Source organism: Etheostoma cragini, chromosome 13 (genome assembly GCF_013103735.1).
Source record: "Etheostoma cragini isolate CJK2018 chromosome 13, CSU_Ecrag_1.0, whole genome shotgun sequence".
Taxonomy (NCBI): Eukaryota; Metazoa; Chordata; class Actinopteri; order Perciformes; family Percidae; genus Etheostoma; species Etheostoma cragini.
Genome location: NC_048419.1, coordinates 16489983 through 16508720, shown reverse-complemented (window position 1 = coordinate 16508720; position 18738 = coordinate 16489983). Strand labels below are relative to the sequence as shown.

Here is an 18738-nt window from a genome sequence, read left to right as displayed (position 1 = left end):
ATACCTTCCCTTCTCTCTCTAGCCCTTACTCTCTCTACCACTCACACACCCAACAGCCTACTGTGTGGGCCTCTCTCTCCCTCTCTTAGTTTTCTTCCTCTTTTTGCTCTCTGTCATTCATCTCTTTTCCCAATCCATTTGTAGGCTGTGGAGCTTCTCTCTCACTCAATATCCCATTTTCTTCCTTCCACCCCCTTTTTCCATTATCCCTCCTCTTAATAATTCACCTGCCTGTCCCCTTTTCCTCTCTTATTTCGCAGTTTATTTTTTTCCTCGCTCCTCCTACATTCTATCTCCCACTGCCATCCGTCTCCCCCAGCCAATCTCCCTGCCTATCACACATCAGTATTCAGTCTATCATGTAAATATCATGCCACGTGGGGCTCAAGGCTACAGGTGCCCAATGAAGAAGAGCTGCCCACTCCGAAGCCAACTGACCCTCCCCACACATACACACATGCTGCCCCCTCCCCCCCAACACACGTAGGCTACACACATGCTGCCCCCCCCCCCTCTCCCCCCAAACACACTCTCCACCACCCCTTATTCGTTCTTCTTCCTCGGGGCGGGCAGGGCTGCAGCAGTTTTTATGAACGAAACGGCTCGTGCCGTTTCATTGACAAACATTTTCCGGTTGCTGCATCGAGGAGCGGAGCATCGCCGGGGGAGCAGTGCGGAGCAGCAGCAGCAGAAAGCAGAAGGCAACAGCTGCAGTGATCAACAACAACCCCCGGTGTTTAAAAGCTGTTGATACGCCACCTTGACCCGGACCGGATCCTCGCGGAACCCCTCTTCCTCCTTCACGCTCTCTGGAGACAGCCAGAAGAATCACCTGAGGGGGAATCACTCAGACAGCGTTTGCCACTCAGTTCCCTATGAGGACGTGACGCGGCGTCGTTAACGCTCACTCACTGGCAGGGGTTTGTTTAAGGACTTCCACGAAGCGCCCGGACGCAGCGATGGACGATTCTGGATGCTTTTTAAAAATCACGAGACTGCAGCGACCGGTGTGTGATGCGAACTGAGCGGTGGGGGGTGTAGACTCCCACCCCGCACCCCACACACCCCCACCGCCTTATCCGTGAACACACCCCAGCCCTCCCAACCTGGACCCCACAGCCGTGTTTCACTTCACCGAGAGAACATGTCACGCGCAGCGGCTATCGCAAACTCCCTGATCCGTCAGAAGCGACAGGCGAAGGAGCGGGAGAAGGCGAACGCTTGTCGCGGTAGCGGCAGCCCGAGCAACAGCAAAGGCACAAACGAGAAGCAGAGCAAGCTTAACGTGTTCTCGCGTGTCAAATTGTTTGGATCAAGGAAGAAACGGAAGAGAAAGCGACCACCAGGTCAGAGTGGGGGCTGCACCACCACCACCACCACCTCAACCATCTTCACAACCACCAGCATCATTATCATCATCACCACCAACACCATTTTCTCTCATCACTGAGGCTGGTCCTTCATCATTCGTCACCCTCTGGATTGTCTCCTTCTGGCGCTGGCTAAAGAATTCATCCAGTTGCATGACAACACATACATCATGTGAATCATTTTGCATTGTTCTGCTGCAAAGTGTTGTAGCAGCATGTGTCTGATAGCTGATGGAGATTTCATTTCAACAGGATCCCAATTTAGGCAGAGCTTATGATACATCTGTCAGGTATTCTTTGATATATGTACGCAACAATGTTCCTGGGGTCAGGGATCAACAGCAATAGGATATGTAAACATCTTTTCCACTTATACTTCCAGTTTCTTGGAGAGTGCTGGATGGGATATACTTGTGAAGACATGACAGTGATAAGGAGTGAATACAGTTAATGCGTGTCCTCTCCTCTGCCCCTCTCAGAGCCCCAGTTAAAGGGCATTGTGACCAGGCTTTCCAATTGCCAGGGCTTCCAGCTGCAGATGCAGCCTGATGGCACTATTGATGGAACAAAGGATGAAGACAGCACCTATGGTAAGTAGAACTCTGGCTTATGCATGTGCAGAAAAAAATACTGGCCATCCAAATTTGCCCATATCCACAGATTCTCTTAATTTGCCTATTTCAAAAATCAACTTGGGTCTGCCACTAACCATTATTGTCTATATAGATTAGTCTGATACATTTCTTGACTCATTTTAGGGATGTCACAACACTACTACAGTAATAAGTCAATTACAAAATTCTGACACGTGAAAGAGTCAGAAAGGTGTGAAAATGTATCATAAATCAGGAGAAATGTGCGAGAATTGTAGAGGAAACCGGGAGTGGGTAATGTAGGAAATACACGTAGTTCAACGCTTTGCACAAACTCTACATAACAGATGGTTTCTAGCCATAACCCAGACGAACAGTAGGTGAATAGCCCTTCATCTCCATTCACGATTGATAAACCAGGTTGAAATCACAGAAATGTGCTTAAATAAAAATCCTCAGGCATTTTTGAGTAAAAGTTGGTAAAACATAGGGATTTATGTGAAAAACAGCAGACAGTATCAGACTAACTTGTGGTTTGGAAGTTCCAGGTGAACCGTGCGGTACAGGCAGAGGCCAACTGCTCTCAAGTCATCATAGACTAGGTTGAGTTTCAGATAATGTGACACCCTCGGGCATTTTTGAGTAAAAGCTGGCCAACAGACTATGTGTGTATTTGAGTATGTCCACGTAAGAACATCAACATCATGCTTGTGGCTGCAAAGGGTCTATATCTTAAACCATCCTCCTATTACATTAAGTTTTAAAATGTACATGTCCATGTAAACAAGTTTACGGACTAAAATTTCACCAAATTAAATTTTCTTTTGGTTTATTTTTGCTAAGGATATTCATAGAAAGACTGGTGATAAATATTGAGAAGTGAGACAAATTACCAACACATCACGGTAATGTGTCACACTACTAACATTAGCTTTGAACAGATAAAAAGGAAATTAACAGTAAATGTCGCCTAAAATTACCTTATGAAGTTGGACAACATTAGCTGAATATTAACTAAAACATGAACTGCATGGAATATTAAAATTAATGTTATTTAAACAATGGCACGACAAGACTTTCCAAAATTATCCCAACAGCACAGAGCAGTGCTCTTATTCAGTTCAGCAATTGCTACATTCTGCCTCACCTGTCTTGCACTTGCCTGAAGCAGAGCAACGTAGACAAGACTTTTTACATTTACATTGTGCACTCATACATCTTGAGGCGCAGCTGCAGCTGATTATTCCAAACGGTAGTCTGGGACAGCAGGAAATGACATCAAGATTGGCAGCAGCTTAGAATCTTCCAGCATCCACCCCATAGTCTCTGGCAGAGGAAGGATAGGATACCGCTTGTTTGCTTGACGCAACAAAAGCAGTTTGGTAATGTGCTTGATGGATGTGAAACAACAGTGCATTACTGGTTGGCGCTAGACTTCCTGGAGCTCGGGACTGTAAAAACACGAGTTCCCTTGCCTTGTTCATGCTGGTTACATTGGATGTGCAATTTACCTTGCACACAAATAATTCAGTGTCTTTTACAGTTTGGGCTTCCAGTTTGCCTGTATTACTGTGTTGAGTGTGTCAAGATCATGGGCAGGAGCTTGCACAATTGGCATATAGCAAATACTTCTGAGTTGGTTGTGCAGATTGTATGATGGAAATTGGTCCAACCTGTCTTAATATATGCATCTTGCCATTTGAAGAAAAACGCCATGTCCTTGGCAAGTGCTACACATGCTGATGTATTATCAAGTAGGTCTTCATTGTTTGTGGTTTGTGTAATTAATCCTGGTTCTGTTTTTCCTGTCACAACTGCAGCTGTAGAAAGTTGTTCCATGATTTCAGGAACTTGAAGACTAGTCTGTAGATGGATGGAGATCATCATAAAAATCTAATGAGGAATTGTCTTTAGTCTTTGTGATTTTCCAGAGGAATTTCATACAGCACGGAGTGTGATACCTTCCTTATGCTGCAATGAGGTCACTAGCAAGATGGACTGAAAGGATCTGGTCATATTTTGAGGCTGCCAATATTCAATCACTTATGTTTTGTTGTTGAGACCATGGCAAGTCTAACCTTTGAGTTTACTTCTTGGGAGAACATGCAGGCAGTTCATGGTCACAACAGAACTCCTTATCAATGTTGGTGGATGGTTTGGACCAGCACCTTTATCCACATCTGCAGAGTTTTCACTGGACTTTGGTTACAGCCCGGAAATGCTTTTACTTTTACTAGTAAAAGAAGCATCTGTGTTCTGGACAAAAAGTACTCCCTGTCAATTGCATCTCTGTGTTGAGTATCGTGAAGCTTTCATCTACTTTCTGCAGATGCTTTTAGTGTCAAATGGCCCTGTTCTGTCGCATTGAATAGCTTATCTTCCTTGGATTCTTGATATAATCCACCTACAAAAAACTTTCTGTACTTGTTAATTGATGTTGTAAATGTGGAATTTCCTGACATTTTAGAGGTCATCATGGAGTTTGCGCTCTACTGAGTTTCACATAAGAGATACAGCTTGGCAAAGAGCTAAATGGATTCAGCAGAAAAAATACCCCTAGAAAAGTCTATTGGCCAATTTACACTCAAAAATGCCCGAAGGTGTCACATTATCTCAAAATTGACCTAGTCTATGATGACTTGAGAGCAATAGGCCTCTGGCTGTACCGTATGGTTCATCTGGAACTTCCAAACCCCCAGTTAGTCTGATTCTGTCTGCGGTTTTTAACATTAATCCCTATGTTAGCTTTGAAAGTTGAAATTAGCTATGATAGCTGAAATTAGCTAACATCAGCCCAGTTCTATGTGAAAAACCAACAGCAGGCGGAAAAATATTTAGCATAACATTCTTGCAGTTTGGGAGTTCCAAGTTAACTCATGGAAGACCTCAACATAGGCTAGCTGTGGGCTGATGCCAGGCTTCAAAGCAGCGGGCTGTGGGTCCAGAAATAGTAACATTAAAAATGAGTTACAGCGTAGGTATGTAGTCTTTATTTCTCAATTTGCTTTACTTTTAAAAGTAACAAAAAATGAGAATCACATATTACTGTATGTTTTGAATCCTACAAAAGACAAACCTTTTGAACATTGCAACATATTGAAGGTTCAACATTGAGCAAGGTCTGATTCAATTCCCATAAGCTCATGTTGGTGTTATCATCCAAACCAATTTGAATCCAATTTAATGAATTTTACTCTTAAGGAAATCGGACAGAATTTACAAATCTCAGACAGACAGTATCTCAGCAACATGTCAAGTGTTCATAAGTGGGAAACTGGTGGCTGATTTTCATCCAAATATCAGATGATATCATGCGTTTAATATTTCCTGTTTAAAGAAATCAATTGAACATCACCAGGATGCACAGTGCAAAAGATACTTGAACGGATCCAGTGAAGACATTTTTTTCTCACTTGCTCTCCCTCTCTCTTTCACACACAAAAACACACGTAGGCCACAATGAGTGATTGATACAGCTAACTCAGTTCTGCTGTTGTGGTTCAGACAGCAATTGCTCTCCTTCCCGTGCACAGTTGGTGTTGCCAGCATCACGCATTAATCTCTTCTACTTCTCAGGCCACCAACTGTTGTATGTACAAATAGAATGATGTGGCTAAAAAGGCAGTGGGTTCTTTAATTAAATGATTACACGGTGTATACATGATGTAAACGCCCACCCACTTAAAATCAGTAGACTGACTGGGTTTTAATGAATAATCCATGTACATCCACATATAGCCAAAGTCATAAAGAACACCATTGGCTAAAGGAGTGTAATTAAATGAGGGCCTGGCTCATCAAACTGCCTGGAATAATTATGCCACTGCTACAAAGGTTTGACTATATTTTATGAATTATGATTTGCTCGGATGCACACCTGTGAGGAAAACAACAACAAAATTGTCATCTTGTACACCCAAAAATGTCTACAGGATGAAGCTTTAAATCTATACTCATTTGGTGGCCACTGTAGATGCTTTATGTCCATCCAACATGCCTGGAAATACGTTTTAAATTAGTTTAGACAGTTAATGGAATACTAAGGTTAATGTGTTGAGTGTGGAACCCAAACCGCTTAAGGTGATTATGTTTACGAATTATGCTGTAAAACTCACACAAACAGCCATTGCCAAAGCACCTTGAACCTTACATGGCATATAAGGCATGTGTGGCAACCCTATGCCTGGAAATATCCTCTTTACATCTTCAAAAAATAGTTTCAATTATTTGAAACAGTTTTGATTGTTCATGATTGATTGATTGTGAGCTGTGTAGTGTATTGAAGAGACCCCGATTAACTGTTACACTGCCAAATTGGCATGCCGGGTACAATAAAGCTTCCTCTCTGTCACCCACTACAAAAAAAGGGTCTTTCTGCAGACTACACAACACACCCTCAGAGGTAACTTTCTGGATTGATGTACTTACTTTAACCCTAACCATGAGCTTAACCCTTAAATTAACCATGTAGTTTCTGTGCCTAAACCCAACCAAAATGTATCCAGTACATTCTAATACAGATGAAGAAAGAGAGACCGGAGATGCTACATTGTAGAAAACATTTCACATTTTAAGCCTTAGCAATGCAATTCACGCCATTTCGGTATTGCAGTTACAGCTATAAATGTATTATTTTGAAATGTCTGGGTAAAAATTTTTTTCCATTAAATACACAGTGTATTTTAGTTTTTAAACACGCTGAACATTGGCAGGGGATTTCTAAACTGCACTTTCTGTCATTACCCTAGGAACGGTACCACAGTATACCTTAAAAACCAGTAACTGGTCCATGCCTGGCCAGCAAATGACGTGTATACTCTAGCATTGCAACTATGTCATACAAGGTGAATTGCTCAAGATCCAATGTAACACAGTGAGCGTGACGTTGTTTAGATTAGCGGTTCTCGAGAATGCTGCGAGACTCTGACACTGTGGCTTTAGTTCTTGGCCTTGCACTGCCAAATGTTTTCCAAACCCAACTTTTCTACCTGCATTTTGTCAATTCTAACCCCTTTCATTCCAAACTTAACAACAACAACCCCTTAATCATTAGTGTAATTCAGTGGCCGTAGCCACTGACCTTATAAAAATAGCTTCTTTGTCGCTAAATGTCTAAATGTCTTTATACCAGATGCTACATTGATATTGCTGAGGATTTGTCTCTCTGTTCCCCTCTGTGCTCACTGCGTGAGTGCTCATTTGTTTGTTGTGTGTGTTTGTCGTGTGTGTACTTGTGTGGGTTTCTGTGTGCATACGTAGCTGTGTTCAACCTGATCCCAGTGGGGCTTCGTGTGGTGGCCATCCAGGGCGTCCAGACCAAACTCTATCTGGCAATGAACAACGAAGGCTTTCTCTACACCTCTGTAGGTCACCCCACACTCTCAGACACACCACAATCATCATTACAGACGATTACGGACTGAAATCTGTTTGGTAGAGTAATGAAGCAGCAGCTCTGTGTGACCAGTCTCATTGTTATCCTGTCATCCCATCAATACTTTATCAACAGTGTTGCCAAGTGAATCAGCTGCCACCGGGTGTTACAATCCAAAGTCTGAGCCTTTCTAATCTATCTACTGATATTGTGGCTTCACAGGAGTGATTTCAGATCATCCTCCAGCCTTTTTTTGTTTATCTCCCTTAAGTCATTCTTTGATAGGAAAATTACTTTTTGTCCATTTATATATACACATGCAAATTCTGAATTTAGTTTTTATGTCCCAGCTAGACTCACACAAACACCACCACTGTGCATGTCTGTTCTTGTCAGAAGACAGTGTTGGTGCCTTTATTAAGTTCCTCACTTAAGCTCTTAAGCAGTGAGGGTGTGTAGATAAAATAACAAAAAAAGAACAAAAAATAACATGCAATTCCAGAAATCTAAACAAGCTTGCAATACTAAAAGATGAAAACCAACAGAGAAAAATAGAAAAATTGCCCACACCTAAAAGTAATAACAGCCGTGCAGCTACGCTTGGGCAGGCAAGTACACTACCACAATATCTGGCCCATCATGTCCACTCCTGGAGGCTCTGCGTCAGTCATAACACTCATATCACTTGTTTCATCTTCTCATCCGATATTAAATAAACACACAAGATATTTATAGAAAGGTACAGACAGAGCACATTTGTATTCATACTTAATCTATTTGAATATCAAATATACAAAACCTAAGGAAAATTCTTACAAGATTAATAAATGAGAGAGAATTAATTATTTCAGTATTTTTCGCTTTCCCCCTGTAACCTGGGCACTATCTTTCTCTCAGTGGGCTGGTTGGTATTCAAGGGAGTAACCGGTTGCTATGGAGATGCAGGAATAAGGAAATGCAAATGTCAGCTGTCTTAAGTTGGTGCAGTTTGTTCTAGGAGACCCGGCCGAGATAATAATTCAAATAGTGGACTAACTGATGGATGAATAAACTGATGGCAGAATGGAAGAAGGATTGAACACTTTTTAATGCAGTTTCCATTACAAACCCATACGTTCTGTGACTCAGCTCTTTTTTGCAGCTGACGTCTCTCACCTCTGCATGTCTACTTAATCACCATCTGGTCTTCTTTTTTTTAATTTGTTCTAATATCTGTCACACTTTGCTTCAGGAACATTTTACCCCAGAGTGTAAGTTCAAGGAGTCTGTGTTTGAGAACTACTACGTCACCTACTCCTCCATGCTGTACCGGCAGCAGGCTTCAGGTCGGGCCTGGTACTTGGGACTCAACAAGGAGGGGGGAGTCATGAAGGGGAACCACGTCAAGAAGAACAAGGCCGCAGCACACTTCATACCGAAACCGCTCAAAGGTAAAGCCAATAGGGGAGTGAACTGCACCACTAAATAGCACAACATCTCACAAGGAGCAATAGACTAAAGTTCAAGTTAAAATAAAACTTGCATTTTAACTTGAACTGGTTCTGCAAAAGTAAACATATTTTGATCAACTATAAACACTTTTAAAGCACAAAAATACAAAATGCTCTATCACATTATCTTCTAAAGATGGGAAGTTTCTTGGTGCTCAGCTGAAAGGGTAACTACCATTTTTTTCAACCTGGACAATCTTGGAGGTTACCTTTACAAAAGGGCTTGCTTCGCCACTGACAGGCTCAGATTAATATTCTGTGTCTGACAACATTATGGAAAGGATTTCTTAGGTCAAACCTATTAAAAAGTAAGATCTTTTTTTAAACATGAAAACATCTGCAATTGGGTTTTCTAAACCCGCCAGACTCATGTAAATCAACATTTTAGCATCGTAAAATACACTTCATTCAAAGTCGACAGAAAAATAAAACTACAAAAAGCCATTTTGGGTCGTCTTTCCAATTTTCCAACCATCACAACTCTAGTTTTGCTTGAACTAAACACAGTTTACTGATTCTCATGGGTTTAGCGCTAGTGACGTCAGAGCAGTTTCTGGTTGAACAGAAAGGTCTCAAAGACGTTTTAAAGGTCCATCTCTGAAGGGATCCTTTCCATAATGTTGTCAGATTCTTAGAACATTATTGTGAGCCTGTCAGTGGCAAAACGAGCACTTTTCTGAAGGTAAATACAAACTGGACAATTGCCCTATTAACTTACATTGGAGCTTGTTTCACCACTGCCGACTGGAGCGTTCTTGCTTAATACTGGACCAATGTCAGAGATTGTTGTTCATCAGTCACTTAGACACAAAAACATAGGAAAATAGGGTCCAGGTTGAAAAAAGAAAAAAACAGTAGTTGCACTTTAAATCTCAGATTAAGATGTGTAGCCTACATACAAGCAGGATTTTGCAATACCACGAAAAGTTTGGAAACAATCGGGGGCTAATATTAAATTTATAGACAGAGGTGTGATGGAAACTTGAAACTTTCAGGATACATACAGAGGCTGCGTTTCAATATTGGTTCAACATGCCCATGTTTGCTTCCTCTAAGCACTAATGCATGGAAGAAATTCTGCTTTTGTGAGATATAAGCATTGATATGATTTATCATTTCTCAATCTGAAACTCATGCAGCTGATTACCAAGTTGCCTAATTGAAATGAGTCTGCAGGTGTTCATGATATGTAAAAAGCATGAACAATGCTTTTAATCAATATTTATATTGTGCCATTCATACAATAAATAGACCTACTGAACAGTAAAGAAATTGCATGACATAAGCAGACATAGAATGGACATAAAACAGGGATGGAAAGCCATAAATAAGATGGACAATAAAACACTCTTAAAGCAGTACCGCTATGTCTACAACTGGCCGCCGATACGTATGGTTTAGGCTGAAAGTGAACGAAGGCAGGTGTGTTCTCCTGCCCCGCCCACTTTCCCTCAGCTCTCCGTGCAACGTATGCATAACGTCATTTAAGAGCTGGAAGGAGGGCATGTTGAAAGAACTAATGAAAAGCCGCCAAAGAATGGACTTTTAAATGAAAGAGGAGACAGTGTGTCCAACAGTTACAACTTTTAAAATTAAAACATTAGTAATTTATTGATCAGATTAATTTATTGATCAAACTTTTATAGAAGAATTTTACGTGTTAAAGAATCTGGAAACATTGTAAGTATTTTGCTATAATATTTATTATCAAATAAGTAGCAACCAGAGACAAAAACAGAAAAAAAACATTTTTACATTATTTACTAAAGAAGAACTCCACTGCTTTGGCATTGCACTCCTATAACATCATCAGACTCAATGTATAGGCCTAACAGAAGCTAAATTGATGCAGCAAAACTCGAGATATTTTATTTCATGCATTCTTAATAAATGTCCAAGCCTGGCACCTATGTTAACCGTAATGCAACTCGACCGCTGATCATTTAGTTGGAGATTCAGGTGTGTTACGTAGTAGCTGCTAATGTAGAGCCGCTAGCCTGGGGCTACAGAGCGCTGGTAAGCTCATGTCTTTCTAACTCCACAACACCAGATCATTTTTACAAGTGGTCTTCTTGTGGTCTGCGGCCCCAACCAACGCTGACTTAATTTGGCATTACTGGAGGTCATTTTATCAGATTTCAAACAGTTTCCTCTGTGGCAACACAAATGCTTTTCTATAACTTATGAAACACAATATCTGACATCACATATTTCCAACTGAGCCATGTCCATTCCAAACTGATGAGAAAAGCAAGGAGAAAAACATAAATATCTTATGTGAAATAACCAAACCATCATTCATTGTAGGAAGCTGATTGGGCCTAAAACATGTTTGGAGGGGATCTTTAAATATTCATGATTAAAAGTGCTCTATGCAATGTCACGTGTATTCTAGGTTACAACATTTGTGTTGGCATACAGCAAACAACTCCTTACTATCCTTGAGCTGCCTGTCCCCAGAACACCACCAGAAACACAAAAAACTGTCTCTGTAGACAGCCCAGCAACAAAAACAAACAATTTGACTGTAGTTGTCATTTTGCACTGGTCTGATTTGTGTGAATGGCAATATGTGACATCACCTTTTTTCTACCAAACCTCTTCGACTTCAAATAACAAAAGCCCATCCTGAAGACAATGCAATAAAGTACACATTCAAATGTAAATACACAGTGTGATATTCTGGAAATAGAACAATGAAAAAAGAGAAAAAGTAAAGATGGGCTTTAAATCGACAAAATGGATCACATGACTGTGTGAAAGCAGCCATATTTGTAAAGCAAGATCAATAAAACCTGCTGTATGCTACCTATCGAACAGCAGACAGACAAAGATGGTGACAAGTAGGTAAACATAGTGGAGGATTTAGCAGCTAAAGAGCTCAAAGACTAATGGAGGGCTAAAAAAGCTACAACAATGAACGAATATCGGAAAAAAACAGAAATCCACGTAAAAGGTGATTTATGTTAATGATGCATTACAGCTTGTCCCCGCTGCCTCCAAGTGGGCAAATAAAACAGAATAATTGTTAGTTTATCACTACAGTTCATCATTACTATATTTATATTGATCTTTACATTACTGCTGAACATTGCAGAAATAGTAAAGTCAGAACTTGTTCTAAAACCAGAATTAAATTAGACTCTTGTTCCAAAGCAAAGCTCTCAGTCATTGATGTGCAGGAGAACTAACTGTACCGAACTGCTTGAACAAGGCGTGCATACCAAACGTGTTTTTCATTTAAACCAATAACTTAACTAACAATTTCATTAATGATTCTTTTGTGTGTGTGTGTGTGTGTGTGTGTGTGTGTACGCGCAGTGGCCATGTATAGGGAGCCCTCCCTCCATGACCTGACAGAACTCTCACGGTCAGGGAGCGGCACACCAACCAAGAGTCGCAGCGCTTCGGCATTACTTAACGGCGGAGGAAAGTCGCCCAGCAACAATGATTTATCATAGCCCTGCACTTCTCTCTTTCTCTCACACACACACACACACTCATAGATATACAAACACACACAGATCTCAGGCCGACATGCCCACACATGATGGCTGGTGAGGGGCAGGAGGCGCCGAGTAGAAAATGAAGGAGGACCGGAATGTGTTCTTCCACTTAACGGAACCCCTGTGACTGACTGTGATGTAAATAAATCAAGGACAATCAATCCGTCTGGCTCTGCTGATCTGGTCTGCAGACTACAGGACCTGTGAATCTTTTCCATGGACTACCCTTCCTGCTGTATCATAACCAGACAGAAGGGAAGAAAAGCTGGATTATCATAGAGTGAGAGAGAGAGTCAGTCAGTCACAGTCAGAAAAACAGACTGTTACAGAGAACCAAAGAGTCCAAGTATTAACCAAGTTATTTGCAGTGATAAGGAAAGTGACAAGAATTCAGAGAGAGGAAGGAAGTCTTTATCTATTCTACCGTATGCTATGTTTACACAGAGCTCATGGGTTTGTCATATTTTTTTAAATGACAAGCATATTCCTTGTACACATATGAGGACTGATCATTTGTTTGCATGCAGGTGTGTGTGTGTGTGCGCGCGTGTGTGTGGTCAAGTACACGCTGTTCTTGCAGTAGGGTAAGTGAGAGAAAGTGTGTGTGCATGCTTGTGTGTATGTGTGTGTTGGGGGGGGGGGGGGGGGGGGGGGGGGGGGGGGATTATACCTTTTTAAGATCTGTTGTATATCAGACAAACGTCCTGAGGGCTTTAGCAGGTTAAAGTAAGGTTTACTGTATATGCTTCCATGCTTACTTCTTACAAGCAATACTATTGTTTATCTTTGCGTTTGTTGTTGTTGTCCCTTGCTGTTTGTTTGTTTGTTTGTTGCATGGGAGCTTGTGGACCTCTGCTCAGTAGCAGCATGCCGAAGGTCAGTTTTTTTCGGGTCTTACTGTAAGTGTTTCTGACCTAAAGAGAACACTAGTGAGCCAATAGTGACATACCAGAACACTAGTGAACCAATGGGAGGGTGTTGGAACACTGCTGGACCAATAGTATTGCACCAGAACATGAATGGTGTTGGACCACAACCACCTGGACCAATAGGAGCACAGACTAACTTCATATTTTGGTTCCTGCTGTGAACAAACTAGAGATGCACTAAATAAACTATTTCTAAAGAAATGATTGCCTTGTTTGGTGATTTTTCCCCATCTGCACCTGTGTTGATGTATCATAATGTTAGTTCTAAATGCTTTGAGTCTAGGATTCATCAATATTAGAGATTGAATCCACTGAATTGGTAGAAAACAGTCACTGCACACTGCTCAGGGGTAACTACCACCCAACTTACAAAAAAAATATTGTTCGAATTTACCTCTAGTGACATTCACATGGTTTGGGTTTCATTTGTTTTGTGATTGCTACCACAGATCTCTGCCACTCCCTCACTACAATGAAGTTGAATAGATTTTTTGTGAAGAAACATTTGGAAATGTGTTTTAATGCTTTGCACCAAATGAGATTTTATTCACCTCCATTGTGTTGGTATGAGAAAACTTTCAGAGAGACACTGGGATAATACGATGTAAACCCATCCACCACAAGGGATAAGTGAGAAATCAAATTTTTTCAAGTAGGATTTTGTTTTTAACCTTACAGAGCAATTCAGCAGAACTGAACCACCGTTGTGTCATTTCAGAAGTTTCACACGGGTTTTGAGGATTTAATATGTTTACACCGTAGACTGTTACAACAGGGTCATTGGGGAAGAATCGAAGTGTAAAAAAGAAAAAAAAACTACTTACTGTGCTCTTTGATGACTCATTTTCCTCCAACAGCAAAACTCCATCCCTTCGAATTAAAGAAATCAATGTCCATATAACCCTTCAGATTGAGTAAATTGTTTTGTTGTTCCAATGGTGTCTGTGTAGGGTCATTTCCGGCTCGCGTGATTCAAACAATTGTAATTAGCCTACTGCGGGGCGTTTAAAACTCCAAATGTAAAACATGTATTGAAAGAAAAAATATGTCAAACCTTCCAAACTTCATAACGTATTTTTGTCAAACTAATTTTTTTCTTCGTTTTAACTTTCAAAACGAACGCTTTCACTGCGGTCAAAAACCTGTTCACTCTCCCCCGCGTGCCAAACGTAATGGGAGGCACTCACCTGCATTAAAGGTGCAGTCAATCCATTTGGCTTTACCCAAAGAAAAAAAATGTAACAAAATAAACAATACTTAAAATGTAATGCAATGTAGTACATGTAAACATGCAATAGTTTTGCATGCAAACAACACAATTATATTTACATATTCCCACAATCACAAATATAAAAAATATTTGGGCTCAGTCAGTATGCATACTAACACATTATTTTTAGGTATGTTCTCCCACAACAGACAGGAAATGGAAGAGCAGCTCGCAACTGAAAATAATTCAGACTAATTCTCAATAAGCTCTATGGACACATCCGGAAAGTATAACTATAAAAGTAATGTATCATTGTCAGTTAGTAAAAAGTGGTAAATTAAATTGATTTTGTGTATACTATCTGCAAAAGTGTGGAAATTTGACACCCCAACAATTTTCAAAGTACTAAGTTTAACTCCACTAGATGGCGCTTACATAGCGTTGTGATTCTGCTGTTGGTTTCTTGGAGTAAAATTTAAACAAACATAAAACACACATATAGTCCAGTGTACAAGGTTTTTTGATAAAGTATAATTTACTCCAACATGTGTGTGTGTTAATATCTCTGTAATGAAAGCAGACACAGGCATTTATCCTCACAATTCTGTATTGGGGGGGGGGGGGGGGGGGGGGGGGGGGGGGGGGGGGGGGGGGGGGGGCTGAGGCTAATTTCCAAGACATTTGTGTAATCACAAATTACAACAAGATAAAGTGCAATAGGCAAATATAAAAAAATACACATGTAATGGTTAAAAAACAATGGTTTCACATTGCAATAAGAAACATTTGTTTTTAAAAACAGTGTCATACTCAATATCGTTTCTTAATGGTTTAACACACCTAACAAGATGTGGGATAATTCTCTCACTAATAAAGATAACTTAAGGTAATAATAATAATAATTTCTTTACTTTAGTTTTTCATGTTACATTGACAAACGTCCTAAAAATAGGAATAAAATCAGTGGAAGTCTTGCCTGAACTTAGTGTTGATACACCACACTCTCCCTTTGCGATGAATTTCTATGAAATAATCACATTTTCATGTTCTGCACCCTGTGCAAATGTAAACAGACATGCAAACTTACACAATCATATACATTTCCTGTTCATAGCGATCCACATTAATACTGTACTGGTATATCAGTGAAGTCTGTCCTATTTACAGTGGTTGAGACAGCACCTGTCCTTACAAAATGTTTCCTCGTTTTCTTGATAAGTGGGGGAGGAAAGATTGTGTCAGGGTCTGTCCTCTTCTTCTCTCTCCTCCTCTTCTTCTGCTCCCTCTTCTTCCCAGTGCCAGCTATCTCCATCGGTTTCTTCTTTTACACATCCTTCTGTCAGAGCTCAGTTTTCTCTCTCCATGAATCCATCTGTCAACCTGTTTATGTTCAGTCTAGGTCCCCTTCTTTGACTCCCACTCCTGGAAGCCATGACACAGCACAGAGTGAGGAAAAACATAACACACACACACACACATTTACTCATACAAACAAACAAACACCCTACCTTTGCCTTCTGCATCACGTTCCCCTTGGAGGAGGAGTGAAAAGATGGAGGCCGTTTACGAAGCTCCGATGCTGAGTTGATCGGCAAAGTCTCATTGTAAACCTTTTCAACCTTGCTGCCCTGGGCCTGTACGCGCAAACACAAATGCCAGAGTCCAATCATTCAAAGGAAAAGTCAAAGACTTTGGACAATAATTAGATAGCTTGATAAGAAACTATTTTGTGGCCAGGATAAGTAACTTCCTGGAGTCTTGTCGTCAACATGAGTTGGACACACATCCAGAGGACACTCAATTTTAGGCATAGGTTTTTGTAAGGATTAAGCACACAAGATACACATGTTAATTAGTGAGCTTTAAAAGTGCTGACAGGCCGATTTTGCTGCTGGGTGTAGCTTCACAATTAGCATGCAGACATGAGAGTGTCTCATCTAACTCTCAGCAAGAAGGTGAATAAGCGCATATTCAAAAATGTCCAAGTATTCTACAGCAGTGATAAATATGAAAATAGACATGTACTGAAATGTAGTTTTAAAATCCAGTGATGGAACATGTCTGCCACCTAAATGCACTTTCAGAATCTGACATCTACCAAAGAACAGGGCAAATATATAGTATGAAGGATTTTTTCTTGACAAGTTATAGTTTTCTCTAAGAATGATACAGGCGAGCATCTCTGCTGTAGCAGCCCACCGTGATGCTGATCTTGGAGTCAGTGGGAGGGCCCAGTGCTCCTCTAGCTAATGATTTCTTCAGGTTTTCTTTGACCTCTGTCAGTCTGAGCTCCAGCTCTACCCTCTCCTCTTCTTTTTGTTTACACAACATCTCCAGTTTGGCTAACCGCTGTTCCAGACCATGACCTGCACACACACACACACACACACACACACACACACACACACACAAGTTAGTATGGCTACAAAGCTAAAGTTTAAACAGTGCTGCGTGGGATTTGTCTCTGACCTGTAACACTCTTCATCTCCTCTTTCACCTCCTTCTTTTCCCTGCGGAAGGAAATCAGTGCATGTCTGAGCTCTTCCTTTTGCTTCTCCAGCTCTTCTTTCTGATTCAGGTACCGCCTGGCGTCTTCCTCTGCACGCGTCTTCCCATACCGTCCATACTGATTTACATCTAAAACAATACATGGCAGAAAATAAATAAACCTATGCTATATATGCTTTGTATGTGATGAGGAAAACTGTCATTGAGCTAGTTAACTATTCACTATGACAAACTTTCACCGCAATCATGAGCAGGGGGGGCCAGATGTAACGTATCTAACAATTTTCAGCCACATTTTCATGTAGCCAGTCTAATCAATTATAAAAACCAAAGGAGACTTACTGGAGGCGTGTCTTTTGATGGCGGCCTGTTGCTCAGTTTTTTCAGAGTCCCTGCTGGAGAAGGAAGCATGACGCCTCACCGGTCCAGTTCTAGTCTCAACATCCCCCTCCTTTGGAAAAACAAGTACCTTATATTTTAATGCATCTACAGCATATCTACAGTATGTATATATAACTAAAACTGTACAGCAAAAGCTATGAAGGAATATTTACGTGTAATTTAATCTACAATCTACCCACAAACAGCAAAATAATAAAGACAGAAGTCTCAAAATAATTTTAGTGAATTTAGATAAACCTGCAACTGAACGTAATAGGAAGAGGAAAGGATCAGCGGGGAGAGTCGAGCGGCAGATAAGACTAAAAAGGTTTTTTAAAGCGTCTTCATGTTTAATGATATTGTATTTTATCACTAGTACACATGATGTTTCCTCACCACAACACTTTCATAGACCTCATCATATGTTCTGGAGTCTGTCGAGGCACTGCTGGAGGAAGTTGCAGTGGTAGTGGCCCACCTGAGAGGTAGAAAACAGAGGCAGATGTATTCAGCATAAAAGCCCATGAAACAGAAAGAGACAGAAAACTCTGGATACAAACGGTGCATGCGGAAACACACAAACATATACTGTAGGAAGTGACTCACTGAAAGGAGTGTCTGGCAGCGTGCCGGATGTCAGTGAGCGTATCAACGTCAATGTAGTCATAGTGCAGTTCTTCAGGGAGAGTGGTGCTGCCGGTCTCTGCAAACAACACACCCAGCCAGCGGCCAAGATCCTCTGAGCAGCTGGCCTGATGGACACACACACACACACACACACACACACACACACACACACACACACACACACACACACAAACACACACACACACACACACACACACACACACACACGCGCGCGCACGCACGCACGCACAGACACACACACATATATAAACACAGAGGTTATTGGTTTGGAGAAAAATGTGGGTGTGTCTGCCCTGTGCACATGTTAAACTTTCTGTCTCATCTGTGTCTACTAAGGGTGTGACGAGATCTCGTTTAACGAGATCTCGCGAGATTAAAAAGTGACGAGATTTCTCGTCGAGGTGAAAAGTTGTCTCGTGAGGCGATGTGATGTCAGCGTGATGGAGCGTGAAATTACTATTGAAGATCCCCCTGCCACTTTTAAATCATTTGTGTGGCAACATTTTGGTTTTCCTGCGGAAATGATAAACGGCGAAAGAGTGACAGACAAGACGAACACAATATGTAAACATTGTAAGAAAAAAATGCCGTATACCACGGCTAACACGAGCACTATGCAAAAACACTTACAGAACCACCACAGGTCTCTACTTTCAAAATGCACCTAAATTGTTTTGCATTTTTTGATTTTTCAGTTGAATAAAAAAACTATTTTCCATTCATATATTT

General features: G+C 40.9%; 2 protein-coding genes across 4 annotated transcripts in view; one reads left to right on the top strand and one right to left on the bottom strand.

The window, feature by feature from the left end:
* Positions 1-13459, top strand: part of fgf13b (fibroblast growth factor 13b) — a 20904-nt gene extending 7445 nt beyond the window's left edge. For 2 of the 3 annotated variants that reach the window (XM_034890308.1, XM_034890309.1), the window contains exons 2-5: positions 1850-1960; positions 7223-7326; positions 8569-8767; positions 12149-13459. In XM_034890308.1, coding sequence (XP_034746199.1) covers positions 1850-1960; positions 7223-7326; positions 8569-8767; positions 12149-12288 — 554 coding nt within the window. In that variant the 3' untranslated portion in view covers positions 12289-13459. Of the gene's footprint in view, positions 1-530; positions 1347-1849; positions 1961-7222; positions 7327-8568; positions 8768-12148 lie in introns of those variants that run through there. The other variant, XM_034890307.1, reaches the window with a different exon arrangement.
* Positions 13460-15269: 1810 nt separating this feature from the next.
* The window catches only part of LOC117955999 (actin filament-associated protein 1-like 1), a 17237-nt gene continuing 13768 nt past the window's right edge, over positions 15270-18738 (bottom strand). The window contains exons 12-19 of the mRNA XM_034890842.1: positions 18605-18609; positions 17968-18197; positions 17758-17839; positions 17323-17431; positions 16942-17109; positions 16672-16838; positions 15981-16106; positions 15270-15894 (exon numbers count right to left, since the gene is read on the bottom strand). Coding sequence (XP_034746733.1) covers positions 15868-15894; positions 15981-16106; positions 16672-16838; positions 16942-17109; positions 17323-17431; positions 17758-17839; positions 17968-18197; positions 18605-18609 — 914 coding nt within the window. The 3' untranslated portion in view covers positions 15270-15867. The remainder of the gene's footprint in view (positions 15895-15980; positions 16107-16671; positions 16839-16941; positions 17110-17322; positions 17432-17757; positions 17840-17967; positions 18198-18604; positions 18610-18738) is intronic.